The 21,706-nt window shown below is 45.0% G+C and overlaps 1 protein-coding gene across 1 annotated transcript; it reads right to left on the bottom strand.

Annotated features, from left to right (window-relative positions):
• Nucleotides 1-1,717: 1,717 nt before the first annotated feature.
• LOC149318812 (cytochrome c oxidase subunit 5B, mitochondrial-like) lies at nt 1,718-21,615 on the bottom strand. Its single transcript, XM_089510513.1, has 4 exons — nt 21,448-21,615; nt 13,624-13,694; nt 2,875-2,974; nt 1,718-1,909 (listed from the first exon to the last, which is right to left on the bottom strand). Exons 1-4 carry the CDS (start codon nt 21,551-21,553, stop codon nt 1,797-1,799), a joined length of 390 nt encoding a protein of 129 aa, XP_089366639.1. The 5' UTR covers nt 21,554-21,615; the 3' UTR covers nt 1,718-1,796.
• Between the last annotated feature and the right edge of the window lie 91 nt (nt 21,616-21,706).

Here is a 21,706-nt window from a genome sequence, read left to right on the forward strand (position 1 = left end):
GCATAACAAAATGATGACCCTTGTATAAAATGGAAAAATCAAGGTTTACTTTTTGGAATGTATATGTTTTTTTAAAATATTTTCAAGTATGGGTAGTTGAATCTGTGGCTAAGGAATCTGTGGATATGGAGGACCAAGTTTACAATGTAGCTGATTCTTATAGGCTTCAACATGTTCATGCTGTGCTATCCTTACATACTTGACAAGACCAGTGTGGACTCTTATCTTCCACAGGGCTGATATCTTGACATTAGTCTGAGAAGGAACTGGGGATATTGCCCATGCTTCTGTTTGTGACTGGGTACTGTGTAGATTTGTCTTTCAGCTGAATGGACTTTGGTACGTAATTCTGGGTACAGTTCTTCTGAAACGATTAATGTCTGTGGTGAAAAGACAGGACTTCATCCAGCAGCTTGTTGTATGTAAGCCAGTCCAGGAAGCAATAAAAGGTTCTTTTTATCATTCAACCATTTTAAGAAGTTCAGCTGTCAAAAGCTAAGAGAGCTATGAAGTGCAGAATACACACTATTTGCCCTGAAGATAATCCATTCGTAACCCGATGTTTAAAGGAAAATGTGAGCATAGCAAAAAGTCAGTTAAACCTTGACCACAAATAATGTGATTATATGAATTTAGATATTGTGGAGTCGAAGGCAGGAGTGATTCCCAGGGTCACACAGTACAGTTGTCCCTCCATATTTGCTAGGGTTAGGGGAACAAGACCCCCGTGAATATGGAAAAACCGCAAATAACAAAAACACTGTTTTTATCTGAGAGGACACCTCTCTAGGAATCTCTAGGTCCTCCAGTACAACTCTGTGGTCAATGTCCAACATACACTGACCATAGAATGGCACTGGAGTAGCTACAAATGGTCTTTTGGTGCAACTTTTAGTTAAAGTTGACCACAGAGTTGCACGGGAGGACCTAGACAGTCCTAGAGAGGACATATTAATGAAATCTGTGAATAATCAAATCCGCAAATATCAGAGCCGCAAATATTGAGGGATGACCGTATATACATATCAAACCCCTTTCCAGACAAGCATTCTCTGAAGATGCCAGCCACAGATGCTGGTGAAATGTCAGGAAACGCGATGTAGACAAGGTGCCGCCATTTTGACGTATTGAGTACGTTCTAGGGTTAGGGAGCGTCTGAAAAGGATGCTCCCAGGCAACCCTTGCACGTACTGAGTACATGCTTTTTGGCCCATCTGTACAGGGCCTTAGATGTTGTTCGCAGTTTTGATGATTTTTCTGATTCCTGTCATTACAGATGTTTTAAAATAAAACCCATGGGATTTATTTGGACTATGTAGTTCACCAAGAGCAATTTTAGATTGAAATGTAGGTTGACAGTGTGTCTATGTGGATGTAGGCTTATGTTTCTGATCACACTTGGAAGTGGATGGGAATTGAGAGCATTAAAGTACAAATATCCTAATTGTACATTAAATATCACCATACCAGTACCTTTACATTTCATCTAATATCACCATACCAGTACCTTTACATTTCATCTAATGTGGCAAACAGTTTCTGATGGTTGAGTTGAGATTTTAAATTAGGGAACCAGCATATCAGTACTTTCCAAATCTTATCCACATTGGGGCCTTGTGGCTGGTTTAGCCCGAATGAAAAATTGGGAAATCTTACACCTGACACTTGTGACTGTTTTTTCTTTGATCATTAAGTGCACTGACCTGGCCAAACATGATGCAGTTACAGGCAAACATTTTTATTAAGTCTACAACTTGCAGAAAACCAGAGAGAATTTTGTCTCAGCATCAGTCTTCTCAGTGGGGAAGTTCATGATGGGTTAACTTGTAGTAAACACCACACTGGGGGCAACGATGGCTGTCTCCTTTGTGTACCCAGAACCAAATAATAGCAGAGTTATCTTCCTCACCTGTAAAAGGCAAAACATTTACATGCTTCAGAATTTAGGTTTCGGAATTGTTACAGCATTGCTATAGAAAAGCCAGCTTGATTTGAAAATAGTTTTGGTTCTCTAGGATAATTAACATTTAACTGCTCTTGCCCCAGAAACTGGTCTGTCTTTTGCACGTTGCTCAATCTTTTCTATCACTGTCATTTTAGGACAGAACTGCTGGTTCCTTGACAAATAGGTTCCCAAATTTAGGAGTGTGAGACAGAACAGACAGGAAGGGCTTAGCCTTTTTGCTACTCACTGGATTCTCACCAGATGTCAGGTGTGTGGAGTAAAAACAGCCTGTGAAAGGGAATCACTCTTCTGGTTCTCACTTGCCCTTGCATTGATATTTCAAAATAAAATGCATTTTTGTCTTTAAATATAAAGTACACCTTTTACCACTATGGAGTTTGTATGCATCTGCATTTAAAACTGACAGAAGATTAATCAAGGTTTCCAGTTTTCAAAAAGTAAGTGTAAGCCTGCTCCATGGTTCTGTCTTAAAATATTCTTAAAGCACTGGTTTTCACCCAAGCTATAAAAACCAAAGCTGTTCCATATAAATATTCCTGTAAACACTTAATAGATATATTGATGAAATACTTGGATCCAGACCCCCAAGAGGTGCAGTACAGGTGATTCACTCTTTCTGCACACACAGGCAGTGCAACAGGATCAGGACAGAGCATGGGAAGTCTGGACATGCCCCTTCTCCCAACATCATCTCACTTTTTCTCTGTATCCATTGGAAGTGCCTTCAACTGTCACCAACTCTGAGTGCACAGAGAGAGTGGGAAATACATTACTTACCTTCACTGGAATCAAAAGGATGAGTCTGCTGCAAGACTAGATTGTATCAAAAATGTGTCTTAATAGGGTTTTTTTTTTAACAAAATAAACTAAAATGCACAAATTATGAAGGCAGATTAACTCATACTTACAGATACAACCTACAAGCCTCTTGTCCCCAATTGATGGAACAATGTGAGGATCTTCTCTGGTTCCTGAGTTTCTCTTGGGTTTGAATATGCTGTATGGATCCTTTATAGAGAACCAATAAGAGTATTAGCTAGAGGCATTATCAAGAATGTTTCACAAATCTGTCTGTCTGTCTGTCTGTCTATCTATCTATCTATCTATCTATCTATCTATCTATCTATCTATATTGTGTGACTAGAGATGGGTTCTTAAGAATCAGTGTATAGTCGAAAAATGTGGAAATGCTGAGTTAGGATTATAGTAAAATGAATTAAGGCATGCTGAGGCCATAAAATACATCATGTTTAAGAGGCTTTATAGCATTACTATTAACCAGGTGGAAGGTTTCTGGTGCTACCAATTAAAAGTGATTGTACATTGTTCCATCTCTCCCTCAGAAATATTTTTATGTATATGGAAAAAAGAAACTAAAATATAGTGGGGAAATATGGAAGGTGATGACATCTGTCTCCCAACCACAAAAATCTCTGAATAGGGCAGGGCATTTGACTAACAAGCGTGTTTTCTAAAATCACTGACAAATAACATTTCAGTTAATGTTTCAGTTAATCTGACTGGTCAAGATTTTCTTAGCACACATTTGATCCCAGCTAGAAACCAGCAGAGAGAAAGTAGGCATATAAAATTGGCAAGATTCTAATGCTGTTGTGTCCACCAGTAGACACCAGGTCAACTGAAGGATGCTGAAGCTGATTCCTAGTTCCTTATCTGAATGACACTTCAAGCATAGCTCTACCAAGTTACTGAATAAGGATATGAAGTTTAAATACCATTGCACTCCACACTAAATTTAGAACTACCCCATTGTCACATATCTCCATGGCTGGGCAACTCCCCCTTCAAGAGGAGGAAAAAATCACTTCTAGTGAATGCAGTCTTTTTTTCTACAGCATGTACTAAAACACAGATTCTGGATGATAATTGTTTTGACACTTTGCACAAAGAAAGAATTGAAGCTCCAACTTTAGTATCATACCGACCCAAAGCTTGGGTGGAATTATTCATATACGTATTTCTGAGTATTGGTCAGTGTACCAAAAGTTTAACCTCCAGTGCTAACTGTAGGCCTGAAACGAAAAGAAATGGCTGGTTTTGAAACAAGAAGTTTACCTATTAAAGTGCAGAGCAGCTTGTGGGCTTCACTGTAGCTTAAAACGTATTTAGGGAAAATCTCAGACTTTGAAATGTGAGATGTTAAGAAAACATGGGGACAGAGATCTTGGAATATCAGGTGTAATTACAGTGATGGAGCTGCATCATTATAGGAGATTAGGGGGAAGAAAAGGGCATAATCTCAACTAAATTGTGTGATTGCGCAGAAGATTTTCAGAGGATGTTGTGCTCATCCAGGATTTATCCTGGGAAGAAGCAGGAATGCTCCTGCAACAAACCATTCACAGGGAAATCCCATGAATGACATTTAAATAGCGTAAGTGAAGCACGATTGCGAAAGTGCAAAAGCTATTGCGGAGTGCAAAGGCTATTGCGGAAGCAACAAGGGATACCCAGAATGCAGTATGGTGGAGGCAATCCGTTCTTCTTGCCAGGATTAGTTTTGCAGTGGGTTTCAGCCTTTTTTTCAGCTACGAGGCACAATTTTGTTTACACTGGATTAAAACAAGGTGGAGAAGTAATAAATTTTATTTTGTTGTCTTTTATTCTGTGCGGCATGGGAATGTGATTTCAAGACATGCAGTGTAGTGCCAGAACAGCGCATGTGTGAAATGATCAATTCCAATGTACTAATGATTCATTCATGGATGTGTGAGAAACTCAATCATGATATTATAGGGTAATGTCACAATAATCATGCAACTGCATGACTGCAAAAATATCGAGCACTATAGCGCTACTGTTGTGATAGCTTTCATTACTGTGATTATTGCTGAATTGGGTCTGGTGTGATAATCTCCATAGTTGCATTTGACAATGCCTCTCCTAAAAACTTACTGTTTCAGACAGGGAGCACACCAACAGAAGGGTTCCTAAGGTACTGTAGATTGAGATGTGGGGAAGTGACATCTGCAATGCCTTTCTGGTTGCAGAGCATGTAGAGAATATTGTGAAACCCCATTAAAATCCTGATCCTGATCTGTAAGTGCCCATGCCCATTGCATTCTACATTAGGGAATGTTACATATATGTTTTGAACAAGATTTTAATAGGCTTTTACAATATTCTCATCTTGGCCTGACCCTCCCAATCCCCACATACCTGGCAGCAGCCACTGTGATCAATGGGAGTCTTTCTATTATTGATCAGGAAGCAGCTGATTGATGGTCTCACATGAGCAATCTCTGTTTGAACAGTCAGAAAAAGGGTCCTCTTCACACTGGAGATTGTTCCTGTGAGGGGGTGTGTGATGACTGGTCCCAGTCACCTGAGGACTTCCCCTGAACTACAAAGGGTTAATCTGGGAGGAGGTACATGCTAATGAGAGATGACATCACATGCTAATGAGCTGTGGCATCATAGCTGACGTAAGGCTCACTTAGCCAATCAACAGTGCCAGAGCGGCAGTTTCAAAAGATTCCAAGAGAGGGCTTTAAATACCCCTGTAGGACCATGTGTCCTTTGTTCTCCATCTTGGCTTTGCTTGGGGAAACCAGAGGCTTGTCTTTGTCCTCCGAGCAGCCGGAGGACCGGCTCAGGAATGCAGGTAGAGTTGGCAAGGAGCCAGCTCCCTGATTCCAAGAACTCCACAAGGACTACAAATCCCATCATGGTGTGAGTAGTTCAGGAACAGTGTTAGTCAGTACGTCTAGGTCTTTTTGTTATGTTTATCTAATAGCTTGCCTGAAATGAATATCTTTGTAACTGTGTTTTCTGACCTGCAAGGCAAGGAGGCCTGGCATGAGTGATACCTTTCTATTCTATGCTATTTCTTTAAAATAAACTCTTTCTTTTAAAAGCATCTGCTGTCTCTTTGCTCCTGTACACGTGCCTTAACTCGGTTACTGATTGCTCTGGGTTAGCAAGAAAGGAAACTAGATCTCTTTCCCAAGCAAGTCTCAGTGTGTGCTTGGGAAACATAGTTCATTGACAATTCACTGAGTGGTGGCAGCGGAAAAATAGTTCTTTTAAGGGGCTCCCTGAGAGTAAGGGCCACGCACAGGGCATTGCTCGCAAGGGGAACCATCACATGGTGGCAGCGGTGGGATCCGGATTTCGGATTGTTGGAAACATAGTTTGCTAGGCAAGTGTGTTTTCGCTTTGGGAGCTGTAGTTCAGCTAGATGCTTGAAGAAAGTGGTGGATTCTTCTCTGTCTATCTCTCTAGCTCTCCCTTTACCTGCCTGGGGGCGGGGAAGGAGAATCCTTCTCTCTCTCACTCCTTCTTTTCTTTGTGTGGGTCTGCTCTGGTGTGAGAAGAGGGGGGGGGGTAGCCTTCCTTTTCAAACAGAGAGTAGGCTTCAGGTTTTTTTTTCTCTTTCCAATCTCCTTGGTGGGAAGAGAGGAAAGCAGTTTTTGTGTGTTGCTGCTGTTAGGAAAAGGAGGAGTGGCTTTGCCCACAGCATCCCTTTAAACCTAACAGCTGGGAATTCTGTTGGGCTGAGAGCCAACAAACGGAGATCCAGCTTGTAAAAAGCTGTGATCTGACCACTTTGCTACAGGTGTGCTGGAGACAAAGGAATGGCAAAGTTGCCAGTGATTTTTCTTTTCTTCTCTCTCTCTGGTCTCCCTCTCGGAAGGAAGGGGAGGAGGGAATCAAGGAGGAGTTGCTAGGGGCAACACAGAGATCCCTTTGATCTTGTGCCTGGCTGAAAAAAGGGCAATTAGGGTGGCATTTACTGCTTGGCCTCTTCGCAGGACCAAAACATGCATTTCCTGTTTCAGTGGTCTTTCTCTTTCTTTCTCACTAAGGAAGGGGAGGGGGCCTCTAGCCCACTCAAGGAGGGCCTGTTTCTTTTCTTTAGCTAAGGAAAGGAAGGGGGGTCAGTGGGCTTTAAAAAGACCATTTTTTTCCCTGTGGCTACTGACGCCTGGGAAAACCATCTAGTGGTGGAGTTGGAGAACTGCAGCATAAACAGTTGAGTTTGCTGTCTTAGTTTGTTCAGGGAGGGAGTTGGGTTTTCCGATCTGGGTTTTCTCTTCTTCTCCCTCTCCTCTCTGGCCCATGGTGTGCAGTGTTTAAGCACACCCATTCCTTTCAGCAAGCTATTGTATTTTTTTGTTGTTGTTTGTTTTCTTAGTGCTTCGCGTGTCTGCATTACAGTTAGCTTTAGAATAGATTTCTGCATTGGTGCACAGCCATTGCCATGGTCAACAAGAAGAAAGCTACCAAGGCAACCCCAGGAGGGGAGAGCAGCACTACTTCTTCGACAGCTGGCGCGTCATCTCCACCCAGTGTGGATACCGAGGGCCAGGACCCTGCTGCTTCGTCATTGCCGGGCCCAGCGTTTCCGCCCAGCATAGAGATGTGGACCCAGATGCTGTCCGCATTCACAGAGACGCAGCGCCAAATGGCTGAGCAAAATTGGCAGTTGGCTGAACGTAACGAGGCTCTGCAGCGCCAAATGGCTGAGCAAAATCGACAGTTGGCTGAACGTAACGAGGCTCTGCAGCGCCAAATGGCTGAGCAAAATCGACAGTTGGCTGAACGTAACGAGGCTCTGCAGCGCCAAATGGTCAACCTCCTGGCTAATCGCAGCCAGGACCAACCTACACCTGCACCAGCATCAGTGCGGCTTGAACCACCTCGCCGGTTTCCCCTTTACAGGAACGGCGATGATTTTGAAAGCTTCCTGGAAAGTTTTCAGCGGACGTGTGAACTCCACGGGGTCGCGGAGGATCAGTATATGAACAAACTTTGGCCCCAGATCTCCGGGGTTCTCCGAGATGTGGAAACCAGTATGCCGCGGGGGGAGATGCAGAACTTTCAGCTCTTCGTACGGAAGGCGCGCCAACGCCTTGGTATCACCCCAGAAGCAGCCAGAAGACGCTTCAGGGACACACCCAAGAAGCCAGACGCTTCCGCCGTCGACCTGGCTTATGCGATACAACGCAACAGAGAACTTTGGGTGCAGGTAGCTAAGATAACTTCGCTGGAAGAGGTCTTCTTTCGCATGGATCTGGAACAATTCTTGACTTATTTTCCTCCTGACGTGGTCCATCATGTGTTGGTCAAGGACCCCAAGACACTGCAAGAAGCTGCAGAGGCTACGGATTCATACCTGGACCTCAAGCGAGCCCAACCTCCAGTGCCCAGTGCTGGATATCTCAAAAAGGGGCAGCCTGGACATCACTTTCAACGCAAGGACATCTCTCAGCCTTAACATTCCAAGGCTGCTACACCGAATCCGCCCCAACCCCCCCGTCAGTCGCAGCCTTCTCAGCCACAAACCCGTCAGTCTCAAGCGTCTCAGCCACAAGCATCTCAACAACCTTCATCGTCTTCACAAGGTAAACCTAAGGCCAAAGAGGCACCTAAATGCTATTCTTGTGGACAATTAGGCCATATTAGGGCCCAATGCCCACAAAACCCTACAACAATAAATGTTATGGCTCAGGCCGAAGCTCACGTGGCTGAGTCTGGTGCAACAGTAGATCCTGATCCCTCCATGATTCCTGTTCACCTCAGACACACCCTGTGGGTGGGTGACAAGGAGGTGGTAGCATACAGGGATTCAGGCGCACAGATCTCAGCCCTGCATCGATCCTTTGTAGACCCTAACCTCATCGACAACGACACCAAGGTTCTGGTAAAAGGCTTCAGGGCACCACCGAGTCTGCTGCCGACGGCAAGGGTCGCCATTAAATACAGTGGATGGACGGGACCCTGGACTTTTGCAATATACAGCGACTATGAATGCCCTGCCTTTGTGGGGGAGGACTTGCACCGCCATGTCCAGAAGGCGCAGCAAAGTTCCCCACGCCGTCCTAGACCAAAGCGAAGCCGCAGCGAACCTGGGAAGCCCAGTCAAGCCAGTACACCACAGGAGGCTCCTCGGGCAGACGTGGTCCGCCAGGGCGAACAGGGTATGTCCGTGCCAGTCTCTCATCCTACAACACCCCTACCTGAGGGAGGGGAGAGGGATGTGGTCCCAGCAGCCGTGGCCGCTACGCAGCAACCACAGCCACAGGATATCCCTGAACCACAACGGGATATGTCGCCACCAGCGGACGTTGTGGCGCCAACTCCTGTCCCAAATGGGGACAACACTTCACCTACAACTGGAGAACTCCCAGCTCTACCCTCTGTGGAGGAGCAGCCAGTTCCGGTCTCAAGGGAACAGTTCCAGAAGGAACAACACTCGGATCCAACCTTGCAGGCAGTGTGGTCCTTGGCGAGGGTTGAGTCACATACCACTTCTTCAAATGACCGCAGCAAGTTTGTGGTGGTAGATGGCCTGCTCTACCGTGAATTTTGGCCTAAGGACTTTAAGGAAGACTGGTCACCACTAAGACAACTATTGGTCCCAGCTGCATACAGGGCCAAACTACTCAGCCTGGCACATGATCACCCTAGTGGCCATGCAGGAGTTACGCGAACGAAGGACAGGCTTAAGAAGGCTTTCTTTTGGGACGGGATGAACAAGGATGTAGCCATCTTTGTCCGATCCTGCTTGGTCTGTCAACGCGTGGGAAACTCCAAAGATCCAGCAAAGGCTCCTCTACAACCACTACCAATCATAGAGGTACCTTTTCAGAGAGTGGCAGTGGACATTTTAGGGCCTCTTCCCCGGAAAACTGCCAGGGGCAAACAATATATCCTCACATTGGTGGACTTTTGCACACGGTGGCCAGAAGCTGTCCCACTGGGTGCTATCTCAGCCAAGGCCGTGGCTCAAGCATTGACGGACATCTTTGCTAGAGTAGGATGGCCTTTAGAGATCCTGACGGATGCAGGGACTAACTTTATGTCCAAGGCCATGGACCGTCTCTGGGAGACACATGGAGTAAAACACCTCACTTCGGTCCCTTATCACCACCAGACAAATGGCCTCGTGGAACGTTTTCACTCTACCTTAGGGACCATGATACGAAAGTTTGTGGATGAACACTCCAATGATTGGGACTTGGCTCTTCAGCAATTCCTTTTTGCCTACAGATCCGTCCCACATCCTAGCTTGGGCTATTCACCTTTTGAGCTAGTCTATGGTCACGAGGTGAAAGGGGCACTGCAGCTGGTGCGCAGACAGTGGGAAGGCGACCAACCTTCACAGCAAACTAATGTGGTAGACTTTGTCACAAAGCTGCAAAACACGCTCAGGACAACGTGGCAAGAAGCTCACGACAATCTCCGACAGGCGCAACAAGATCAAAAGGCTTGGTATGACCAGTTTGCCAGAGAGCGATGCTTCCAGCCTGGTGACCAGGTCATGGTCCTAAAGGCCTCACGGACTAACAAACTGGAAACTTCCTGGATAGGCCCAGCCACAGTGCTTGAGCGCATGGGCACTGTGAACTACCTTATACAGCTCCCTGACACCGGTCTCAAGCCAAAGGTCTATCATGTCAATTCTCTTAAACCTTTTCATGAAAGGCCACATTACCTTCTTGCCCTCGAGGATCCAGAGGCGGAGGACGAAGAGTGGCCTGAAGGGGCGTTCTACGATAAAAGGGAAGGCCATCACAGGGTGGGAATGTCAGTCAGCTGCTCCCTCATCAAAAGGGGAGTAGATCCCCAGTGGCTTTGCCATCCCTGGTGTCACCCAGTGGGAGTGTGGTCAAAAGGCCATGCTCACCCCTTCTTCCCTTGTTGGCAGCAACTTCCTCATGAAGAGACTGCTGCTGTCATGGGGAAGCAGGGCTGGGGGCTTTCTCTCCTCCCCACAGTGGGAGGACAGCCCAATCGGGTGTCGCTCTCCTTGTGGGGTGTCACTCAGTGCAGGCTGCACCACCACATCACCCCTAGCAAAGCCACTGTAGATCCCCATCGATCCCATGGCTGCTGCCTAGTAAATGGGGACTGGGGAGATTTCACAGTCCCTACATGAATATGAACCAGTAAAAAATGCACAACTCTAGGTTACACATTTGTAAATGCCTTAATGAATTCTAGCCATCAAACCAAAACTTTATAACAAAATGGAAAAGGAGTCAGAGGTTGATATAGATACAGTAATAGATGCTGATACATTATCACCACAAAGTGTTTTTTCCACATGCCTTTATGTCACACTATAGGCTGGTGGTCCCCCCCCCCCCCCCTTAGTTCTGTCTTATACAAAGAATAAAGCTGCAACATATTTCATCAAATGAGTCGAGGTCTAATTATTTGTTGAAGCATTTTTTTTCCTGATGATGCTATTCCCCAAAATATTTTATAACATGTGTAAGTTAAGATGGGTGCTCTCTTTCTATTTCTTTTGGCTTCTTTGAAAGGACTACAAGAGATTCCCATTCTGGAAGAGGCATTATTCTTTCACTTTCCTTGAATGTCTTTTGAAGGATGTATTTTGAAACATATACACAGCCTAAAACCTTCAAAATTATTGTTTTGCTGTGAATCCTGTAAGATCTGATCCCTGTCTGGTTCATTTCCACCTGATGTGGATGGGTAGGTGTCTAACTAACCAATGCCACTAAAAAGGCAATGCCTAAGTCACACATTACCAAGAGTCCATCTTGCTGTGTGTTCAACAAACCCAGTTCCTTGTTTTTCTGACTCATTTCTACCTGGCATGGCAAAGTGATACATGAATAATTCATGCTACAAAGGTTGTTCTTGCTTCTGAAATTGCTTAGTACATGGGTGGGCAAGTGTGGTTGGTCCAGAGGTCAATTTTCCCTATACTCTCTGGGGATTTCAAGGGTTACCAAAATTTCCCACTTACAGTTTTTAAAAAACTGGTTACGTTTTGTGTTATGTGATGCAGGGAGCCCTGCATCCTGTTGCCTTCAAAAACAGCCTCAGCTAAGGATAATGTGTCTACTCTGAATGACTGCCTGGAGGAGATAATGAGTTGGATAAGGAAAAATAAACTGAAGTTGAATCCCAACAAGATGCAGGTGCTTAAGGCAAAGAGTCCTAACCTAGGTTTGCAGGTGTGTCAACCAGTCCTAGATGGGGTTCCACTCCCCTTTAAAAGTCTTTCGTTTCTGCAGTCTGAGAGTGCTTCTGGATCCTTCACTTCAGATTACAGCTGTGATAGGATTGCCAGGAGTGCTTACTATCAGCTTTGACTGTTATGCCAGCTGCACCGCTCCTAGAGCTAGAGGCCCTAAAACTGGTAGTGCACATGCCGGTAACATCAAGGCTGGACTTCTGTGATACACCGTACTTTGAGCTACCTCTGTACCAAGTTTGGAAACTTCAGTTAGTTCAAAACATGGCAGCCAGATTGATTACTGAAATATCTAGGAGTGCTCTTATTACGCCAATATTAAAATCACTTCACTGTCTGACAATTTCGTCCTGGGTAAGGCACAAAGTGTTGGTTATTACCTTTAAAGCCCTACATGATTTGGGTCTGCATTACCTATGGGATTGCCTCCTCCCATATAATATGCCCCATACACTCAGGTCCTCTAGGGGACATTTACTCCAGTCAACCAGAACAAGGTTGGCAGCTGTCACCGAAAGGACATTTTCTTCAGGCACTCCCAGACTGTGCAACAACTTTTCAGAAAAGATTCAACAGCTGAATATGCTGTTTGAATTTAAAGCAGCATTAAAGACAAGCCTCTTGCAGCATGCTGAGCTAGATGATTTTTAAATTATGAATTTTAAACTGAGGACTGATATGTATTGGTCTTATATGTTCTTTTAAATGTTGTAGCTGGTTTATCTGTTTTTAACTGATGTTATGTGTTGTATTTTAATCTGCTGCTGTTCCCCATCTCAACCACATGGTGCGGCCACAATCCGCTCCCTCTCGGGAGCAAAAAGAAACTGCTGAAAGCAGCTTCCTGGAAGGGGAGCCATTATGGTGCTCATGCGCCATGATGACGTCCCATTTGGCCAGCACCGTTTGGGCACTCTGATGCCCATGCATCATCATGACACCCCTGTGTGGATGGGTGCACGTCATAATGGTGCTCAGGCAGTGAAAGTAGGGCTGGGTGCATGTGGACATCAAGCTCTACCTAGCCCTACTTTCGGACCCAGGCTGGCACAAATTGCCAGTCTGTTTTTGAGACTTTGATGCTTCCAGGGAGGCAATTCATCCTCTTTTTTTAAGACAGAAAAAAGGAAATCCAGAGAGGCTGGATGGATCAAGGGGTGTGAAAACAGTCTTGGAGAGCTGTATGTAGCCCCAGAGCTGTACTTTGCCCACCTCTGGTCTGAAAGTGTCACCCCATTTGGTACATGATATGGGAAGAATTTGTGGATATATATGTTTTGTGGATGTGATTGGTGAAAGAAAGAAGCTCCTTCTGTGACAAGGAGAAAGATGCCTACTTGGAAGGGAATAACTTTTTGTTGTTTTATCCAGGGAACTTGCTTGGCATGGGCTGGGTATGTGTAGTGGAGGGGACTGAGAATATGACCGTGCTTCCTGCAACTCTTATGTTGAACAATGCATCTTTAATTTGCAGTGCATCTCTGATTCTGCTGTCTTTGCTTTAATACTGCTGTTTTGATAGATTTGAACCTAACTGATTGAAACTTTAACATTTTGATACTGGTGCATCCCCCTCCCCAGCTGCCTGTAGCCTGTTGTTAGTTGCATTTAATATGAAGCCATTCTAAAGAAACTGCTCAGCTTAGCTGATGTACAAGAGCTGTTATTGGCACTGACATACTTCTCCTCTCTTCATGGCTTGCAGAGTTTTCCTTTCAAGCCCAGTAGCTTGCTCTTCATCAGTAGGGATTCCTGAAAAGAACAAGATAAAAACAAACTTGAAAGACTAACCAGTCCTATCTAGTGACAGGCATGCTTAATGCCTTGAAATCAGTGGTAAGACATGTCAAGTGCAGCATGAAGGAAGAGTCGGGATGCCCTGGAAATTTTTAAAGCAGGGCCGGGTAACTTCTGACTCCTAACCTCATTGGACTCCCACTATTTTGCAGTATCAGCTCTGCTGCCTGAGACTAATGGAAGAAATATCAGTCCTCCATGGCAAAATCATCCAGCTTTTAACTTCATTTGAGATTCTCATCTCAAAGCCTCTGTTAACCTGGATGGTAGACGTAATAGTGCAAAGCTAATAAACTATGGACATTATCAGAGAAGGGAAATTGGAAGTATAATCCAATGGCAATCCGAACGCAATCATGGGGTTTAACATTATTGCGTGATAGACTACCACATGTGATTTTGGGCAATGGGAAGTCAGTCTGAATGCAATCATGGGGTTTCACGATATTGTGTGAGAGGTGATCAATGGCAAGCAATTTTCGGGCAATGGGGAGTCAATTCAAACGCAATTCAAATTCATGTAAATTCACTGAACTAGCGAATTCACGTGAATGCGTTCTGGCCCCACTTTCTTTTCATTCAAAATTAAGAGAAATGCCTTAAACTCCTTTGTGTAGATGGATGCATGGGGAGGGTCCATAACATTTTACATAGGCAAAGACTTCCAAACTCTGCACATTTTTTCCAGTGAAGCTGCAGTGATGTTGAATATGCACAATTGTCACTGGGAGAAATTAAAAAATTTAATCACAGCTATTCATATGCTTATAAATCCCTTGATCAAATTGACATGGGAGCACTATGCTGGTAACTGAAAAAAAATAACCTAAAAAAAGCAACTGCTGTATACATGAAGTTATCTGTATCTGCTGAGGTTCTACAACAGCCAAGAGGCCCCTTGCTCTGCAAACATTAGTTTTGAAGAGGAAAGTTCAACTAAAAACATATCTAGGACATTTATTAAGCAAAGTACATATCAAAAACATTAGAGGCCCTCTACAATCTGAGGAGGGAGGAAAGACAATCCAAAAAATAAAGCACAGGACTAGAATTTCTGTTAAAATGACTCTATATAAGTACTTATTATCTTGTTGATACTGAAAGGTGATCTGCTGCTTGAATAGTTGGCTGCATACAGAATATGGTCAAGTAATATGGGTTTCTGTCTACTTGTTCAAGGAAGGACCGACATAGATGAGATGCTTGTGAAATCAGATTAAAGCTTTCCTACATTTCTTTAGGCAAGATCAAAATAGATGCATTGTACTAACTAGTCTATACTATAAAGGCACCAGATCCTTTCTGATCGTGGAAGCAAAGCAGGATCAGCTTAGGTTAGAACTTGGATGGAGACTGCCAATGAATACCAGGTACTGTAGTCTATATTTCAGAGGAAGGGGCTGGCAAAAATCCCTCTGAGCATTCCTTGCCTAAGAAAATCCTATGAACTTCATGAGGGTGCCATAAATCGACAGGCATGTTGAAGGCACATACACACATTAGATTACTTGAATTGTCATCATAGACAAAGTATAGCTGCATGGACCTATACAGGATGTAGTAAATCCGTAACATTAAAAAAGCATGGAGAGAATGGGCAACAATCCAGCCAAACTTGGATCATGGCTGCATCTGCACTGCAAATAATGCAGTTTGACATCACTTTAACTGCTATGGTTGAATACTTTGGAATTCTGGGATTTGTAGTTTGGTGGAACACCAGAGATCTCTGACAGAGGCAGCTAAATATCTCACAAAACTACAAATCCCAGAATTCCATAGCATGAACCCATGGCAGTTAAAGTGGTGTCAGACTGCATTATTTCTGCAGCGCAGATGCAACTCATGTTGGTTTAAAAGTGAGATATCTAAGATTGTATAAAATTATTAATATCCCAACAAACTGCAAATCACCCACATTGATCTGAAGGTGTTAATTAAAAACTGGGACTCATAGTGGAGAGTTAACTGAAAATATCAATCTATGGCCAAAATCAAAAGGTAAATCCATGGTAGGGATTATTTGCAGCCAGCATGGTGTGATACTTGAGTGCTGGACTTTGACTTGGGAGATCTAGGATCAAGTCCCCATGAAACACATTTACACTCTCTCAGCCTCACATACCTTACAGAACTGTTATTGTGGGGAGAAGGAGAGTCATGCATGCTGCTCATGAGGGAAAGGCAAGATATAAATGCAATCAATAAATAATTTGGAAAAGAACTGAAAACTATACAAAGCTATAGTGGGTTTTTTATTGTTTTGATCAACTTGACTCAAAAAAGATGTTACAGGAGATTATCGCACTGCGTTCTGAGAACGTTCCTATCATCACGTGATGAGAACGTTCCTGGAACAGATATTACTGCATTAGTAAACTAGAACGTGATCAGAACGTGATCAGAACTGCATTTTATCGCACAGCGATTCCTGAAACCGTTCCGAGAACATATTCCACCAAGGCTGCCTCCGTCTCCTGATTGGCTGAAAGAATGACAGGCAGGGAAGCAGGCAGGCGAGCGACTGCAGTGAGGGAAGGGGTGTGTGTGAGAGAGAGGGGGGGGAAAGGAGGAGGGAGGGAAGGGAGGGAAGAAGGAGGGATCGGGAGGAAGGCAGGGAGAAAGAGAAATGGGGATGCAAGTTACATCCCAAACCTCCTTTGCAAGGCTGGGAAGAAGGAGGAGCTCCATGCAGGTCTCTTCAAGCCGAAGAAAAGCAAGTTGCCAGGGAGGGGACTGGGCCAAGGGCAGAGCCCCGGCAGCCATAGCAGCTCTTTAAACCGGTTAGAAAAGAAGAGTCCTCTGCTGTCATCCCAATTCCCCATTTTGGCTGCTTGTCAGCCTTTTGCCTCCTGTGTGTGTGCGCATGTAATGTGTGCCTTCATAGAATCATAGAATCATAGAGTTGGAAGAGACCACAAGGGCCATCCAGTCCAACCCCATTCTGCCATGCAGGAAATCACAATCAAAGCATCCCCAACAGATGGCCATCCAGCCTCTGCTTAAAGACCTCCAAGGAAGGAGACTCCACTACACTCTGAGGAAAGAGTGTGTTCCACTGTCGAACAGCCCTTACTCTCAGGAAGTTCCTCCTAATATTGAAGTGGGATCTCTTTTCCTGGAGCTTGCATCCATTGCTCCGGGTCCTAGTCTCTGGAGCAGCAGAAAACAAGCTTGCTCCCTCATCAATGTGACATCCCTTCAAATATTTAAACAGGGCTATCATATCACCTCTTAGCCTTCTCTTCTCCAGGCTAAACATCCCCAGCTCCTTAAGTCGTTCCTTGTAGGGCATGGTTTCCAGACCTTTCACCATTTTAGTTGCCCTCCTTTGGACACGCTCCTTTTTGAATTGTGGTGCCCAGAACTGGACACAATATTCCAGGTGGGGCCTGTGAGCTTCCCTCCCCGCTTTAATTCTTGTCTGGCTCTTTGCTATGGAATTCTGGGAGTTGTTTGCTTGCTTTTGTGTGTTGCTCCAAACAGAGGAGCTTTTGTGGGTTCCTTCCTGGAGGGAAGGAGGAGAAGGTCCTGGGCATCCCTGCCATCCTTGCCTCCTGCAGGCTGCCAGCACAGGAGCCCCGCTGGACATGACACTAGAGGCCCCCGCAGAAGCAGCCAGACCCTCTCCCTCTTGCTCTCTGCTCTGGCCCCCCTGTTTCCCTCTCTCTTTCTCTCTCTTTCCCTTCTTTCCTCTTCTCTCACTTGTCCCAACTTTCCTCCCTTCCCTCCCTCCTTCTTTCCCCCCTCACACACACACACCTTCCCTCACTGCAGTCGCTCGCCTGCCTGCCTCCCTCCCTGCCTGTCATTCTTTCAGCCAATCAGGAGACGGAGGAATGAGAGAACGGATTTGAGAACAGATAAGAATATCGCACACACCTCTGTTGAAACGTTCTCATCACGTTTCAGCTCTCTGGGAACACATTCATATCTGTACCCTCCTGGAACACATTTGGAACACATTTAAGCGTTCTGAGAACCCGATTGGAACACATACGTGCGGTATACTCAAATGCGTTCCGTTCTCATCACGTGATGAGAACGGTCTCAGAACGCAGTGCGATAATCTCCATAGACTGAGCTAGAGCAATGTATACAACGATTCTCACGGAAACAACAAGTTCAGAGGTAAGTTTAGAGCAACCAAATAATAGTTCCTGGGGCGCCACCATTTTTGTACCTTGCTTGTGGATTTTGTGGTGTAGTGTTTTGCATGTTGGTCTACAACTCTGGAGAACAGGGTTCGATTCCCAGCTCGGTCACAAAACCCACTGGGTGACCGTGGGCAAGTCACATGCTCTCAGCCTCAAGGAAAGGCAATGGCAAACCTCCTCTGAACTAATTTTGTCAAGAAAACCCTATGATAGGGTTGCTTTAGGGTCGCCATGAGATGGAAACAACTTGAAGGCAAATAGCAACGACAATTCTCAGTGGCACTGGGTTGGCCATCAGGTGAGGCAGAATAAAGCACAGCTACTCTACTTCTCATTTCATTGGGACATAACAACATCATACAGATTTCAGATTTACAGCTCAAGACTGTACTGAAATGATCTCTAACTCAGTTTAATGGTACATATTTCTTAATAAGTGTGTGAAGAGATTCAGTCTTAGTGGGTGCCAATATGCTTTTGCTCTGAATAAAAGGTGCTGTGATGACATTTAAAGCCCTAAATGTGACCATGAATGAGTGCCTTTCCTATACACAACTGCCCCATCACTATGATCTGGAAAGGATTCTCTCCTCTTTATCTCAACAGTGGGAGGAATACATTATACAGAGATGTAGCGGACGGCCTTCTCTGCTTTGGCATCTTCGTTGTGGAAAGCCCTTGCTTTGGAGGCTGATTTGGTAAGATGCTGGCTTCACTTCATACCCTGACTAGATTGCAAAGCTTAGATATAGTGTCTATTGTTTTAGACTTTTTTAAGGATGTCTTCAATTGTTTTAGATTATTTGCCTGTCTGCCTTTCCCTTTCCAATCTTTTGATGTGGGTTTGTTGTTGTGTGCCTTGAAGTAGTTTCTGACTTATGGAGACCCTAAGGTGACCTTATCATCATGTTTTCTTGGCATGTTTCTTCAGAGGGAGTTTGCCATTGCTATCTCCTGGTCACCCCAGTTGGGTTCCATGGTCAAGCAGGGATTTGAACCATGGTCTCCAGAGTCTTCGAGCCTTTTCATACTAGACCAATCCTGCTAAGAAACAGGATTTTAAAAGTAGAAAAAAACCACAAATGCGGGATGTTTTTCAGACGCATTTCTCCCAAACAGCAATAACATGAAAATAAAGCGAATTGGAAGTGGACAAAAACAATACCTTTTTACTTTCGGGAACTTTGGGATTCTCCAAAAAGTAAAAAAAGGCCAATTAGTGCCTTTTGAATCCCCCGTGTGTTAAAGTCATATTCTGGAGACCAAAGTTCAAATCCTGGTTTGGTCATGTAAACTGACTGGTCACCTGATCACACGGAGGTTTTTGCAGCTCTGATTCGAAGCCACTGCAGGTCCAACGATGAAAATTCACGTGATAACGTGATGTATTTTCACACATGATTGCTTTCAATGGGGAGTTGTTCCGAGGAGCTTCCACAGTGAATACGAAGTGACTCCTCATTTTTGTGAATTCAGTAACAAGCAAATTCACAAGAATTGCTTCTAAGCTCAGTTTGATTTCACTCCAAATTAATCTGGTGTGGAATGCAATTTTGCTTCCATCTCAGTACATCCCCCCAAACCTCCAAGGTCCCATATTTCCCATGATGCTGCGCTGCCCTTTTGCCCCATTTGCTTCCGATGCTCCTTCAAGAATGGAGGGCACACTGGGATGTAGCTGACAGGGATGAAGGGAATGAAACAGGAGGCTGGGGGGAGAGATGGGGGCAACGGAGGGGGGCATTGGAGGCTGGGGGGAGCAACAAACTCCAACTCCCAGAATTTCATAACCTCGAGCCAAGGCCCCACAACAAACTCCAACTCCCAGAATTCCATAGCACTGAGCCAGGACAGTTAAAGTGGAGTCAAACCGGAATATTTCCCCAGTGCAGATACAACCTAAGAGAAGGCAACTGTTACAAAGGGAAGGAGAGTGGATTGGATTCAGGGAGGTGGTACTTTAGGGAGCATGGAGACTAAGGGAAACTGGATATATTCTTAGGAAGCAGGTGGGGGATGCAGGGAAATCTGACAGAGAGGACTCAGGACACTTTCTAGAGTAAATAGAATAAAAAATAGACTAAAATAGAAGGGAAAAAGAAACGTGAATCTGTCATTCACGTGAGGCTAGCATTCACGTGAAAGTGGAACCAGGAAGTGGCCCCCTTCTTCACCCCGGAAGCGTAAAAGGTCTCAATGCATTCAGACCCCCACTGAGCATGCACAAGGGTCCCAATTCGAATAGTTGAATCCGCATGGTATGTACCGGTGTGGTAATACAATGTGCACTCACTCCACTTTGATCCAGTAATTACAAGTTCGTTCTTCACGTGTGATAGTTCATCACGTCAATTGCCTTGGATTTGAAATGGCTCCGCCTCTCCCTCACCACGGAAGGGCTACGGAAGCGCTTCAGTTTAGAGTTCCAGTCTCACGTGTGATAAGGACCTGGGTGACCTTGGGCAAATCACACTCTCTCAGCATCAGAGAATGGCAATGGCATCTGAAGAAACTTGCCCAGCAAACCCTGTGGTATGTTCGCCATAGGATTGCCATAAAAGTCAGAAATGACTTGAAGGTACCAAACAACAAGAAGTCATTACAAGGAGGAGGAGGAGTCATTGCCACTTGCTTCTACACAAATTGAGATGAAGATGGTGGTGGTTTCCTTACTTAATAATCATGTGCAGGTTTCCCTCACAGTTGTTGTTGTTGTTGTTATATTTATTTACTTCTCCCAACTGGGACTCAGGGCGGCTTACAACATTAAAAAAACACCATAGATCGAATATATTATATTGTTGTTGTGAGCCTTCAAATCGTTTCTGACTTTTGGCCACCTTATCAGGTCACGTTTTCTCAGAGGGGAGTTTGCTGTGGCCCTCCCTGAGGCTGAGAGAGAGTGCCTTGCCCAAGGTCACCCACTGGATTTTCTGGATATGTATCTTATCAATGAAATAGCAAGTAAAAGGGGGAGGAGAAATGCCACACAGGGAAGGGCGGAATGATACCAAATGAAACCCACCCTCCAAGGCTTCTGGGAAAGGGAGTTGGGCTTAAAGGGCAAAGTCAGGCCCAGTGGTGCCCTTGAGGGCCAAAGGCCAGGCCCCTTCACCTGAGGAGACCCTCCACTTGGGGGTCTGCCTTAGGGAAGCAATGGGAGGCCCTACACAAGCCCCCCACTCTCTTGAGACAAAAGAAGGGCTGGGTGGATGTGTGCCAAAGCCCACCTCAAGCAAGTAAGGATCTGCTCCCTGCCTGCCCCACCTTCCCCAAAGCCCACTCCCCTCTCTGCAGCCTCTCCATGGGGTTTTCAGGACAGGCTGGGATGTTGTACCATTTAAAAAATTTGATAGTTTTTTATATATGGTGTTTTATTCTTTTAATAACCATCTGTTTTAATACTGTAATAATTTAATTCCTTTTTCATATACCTTTTTTCTGTTTCTAATTGTACTGTTTTTAATGTTGTGAAGCTGCTCTGAGTCTCAGTTCTGGGAAAGGACCAGGATACAAATAAATACAACAACAACAACAACAATTTTACTCACCGCCAGAGCTCCAAGGCTGGAGGGAAGAAGAGGGTGCAAGGTTTCGGCCCAGGAGAAGGGCTCTTTGGAAGAAGGAGGCACGCCGCAGCAACAGCCTGGAAGCCATGAAGGTGGTGGTGCTGGCTGCAAAAAAGTGGGCCTTCCTCCTCCTCTTCCTCCTCCTCTTCTGTGCCAAGAGCAAGGTCAGACAGTCCTGCTGCAGCTGTTGACAGGCCTCACATGGGGCTGCCACTCATCATGCCAGGTCCCAAAAGGCAGG

Source organism: Sceloporus occidentalis, unplaced genomic scaffold (genome assembly GCF_023333645.1).
Source record: "Sceloporus occidentalis isolate IW3139 unplaced genomic scaffold, rSceOcc1.0.p SCAF_2, whole genome shotgun sequence".
Classification (NCBI taxonomy): domain Eukaryota; kingdom Metazoa; phylum Chordata; class Lepidosauria; order Squamata; family Phrynosomatidae; genus Sceloporus; species Sceloporus occidentalis.

What these genes read in the sequence shown, in the direction of transcription:
- LOC149318812 (XM_089510513.1), bottom strand. Translation starts at nt 21,553, where the DNA reads ATGGCTTCCAGGCTGTTGCTGCGGCGTGCCTCCTTCTTCCAAAGAGCC. An exon ending in AAGCCATGAAGAGAGGAGAA is followed by an intron (nt 2,975 to 13,623) that starts GTATGTCAGTGC and finishes TTCTCTATAAAG; the next exon opens with GATCCATACAGCATATTCAA. An exon ending in GAGGCTTGTAGGTTGTATCT is followed by an intron (nt 1,910 to 2,874) that starts GTAAGTATGAGT and finishes TGCCTTTTACAG; the next exon opens with GTGAGGAAGATAACTCTGCT.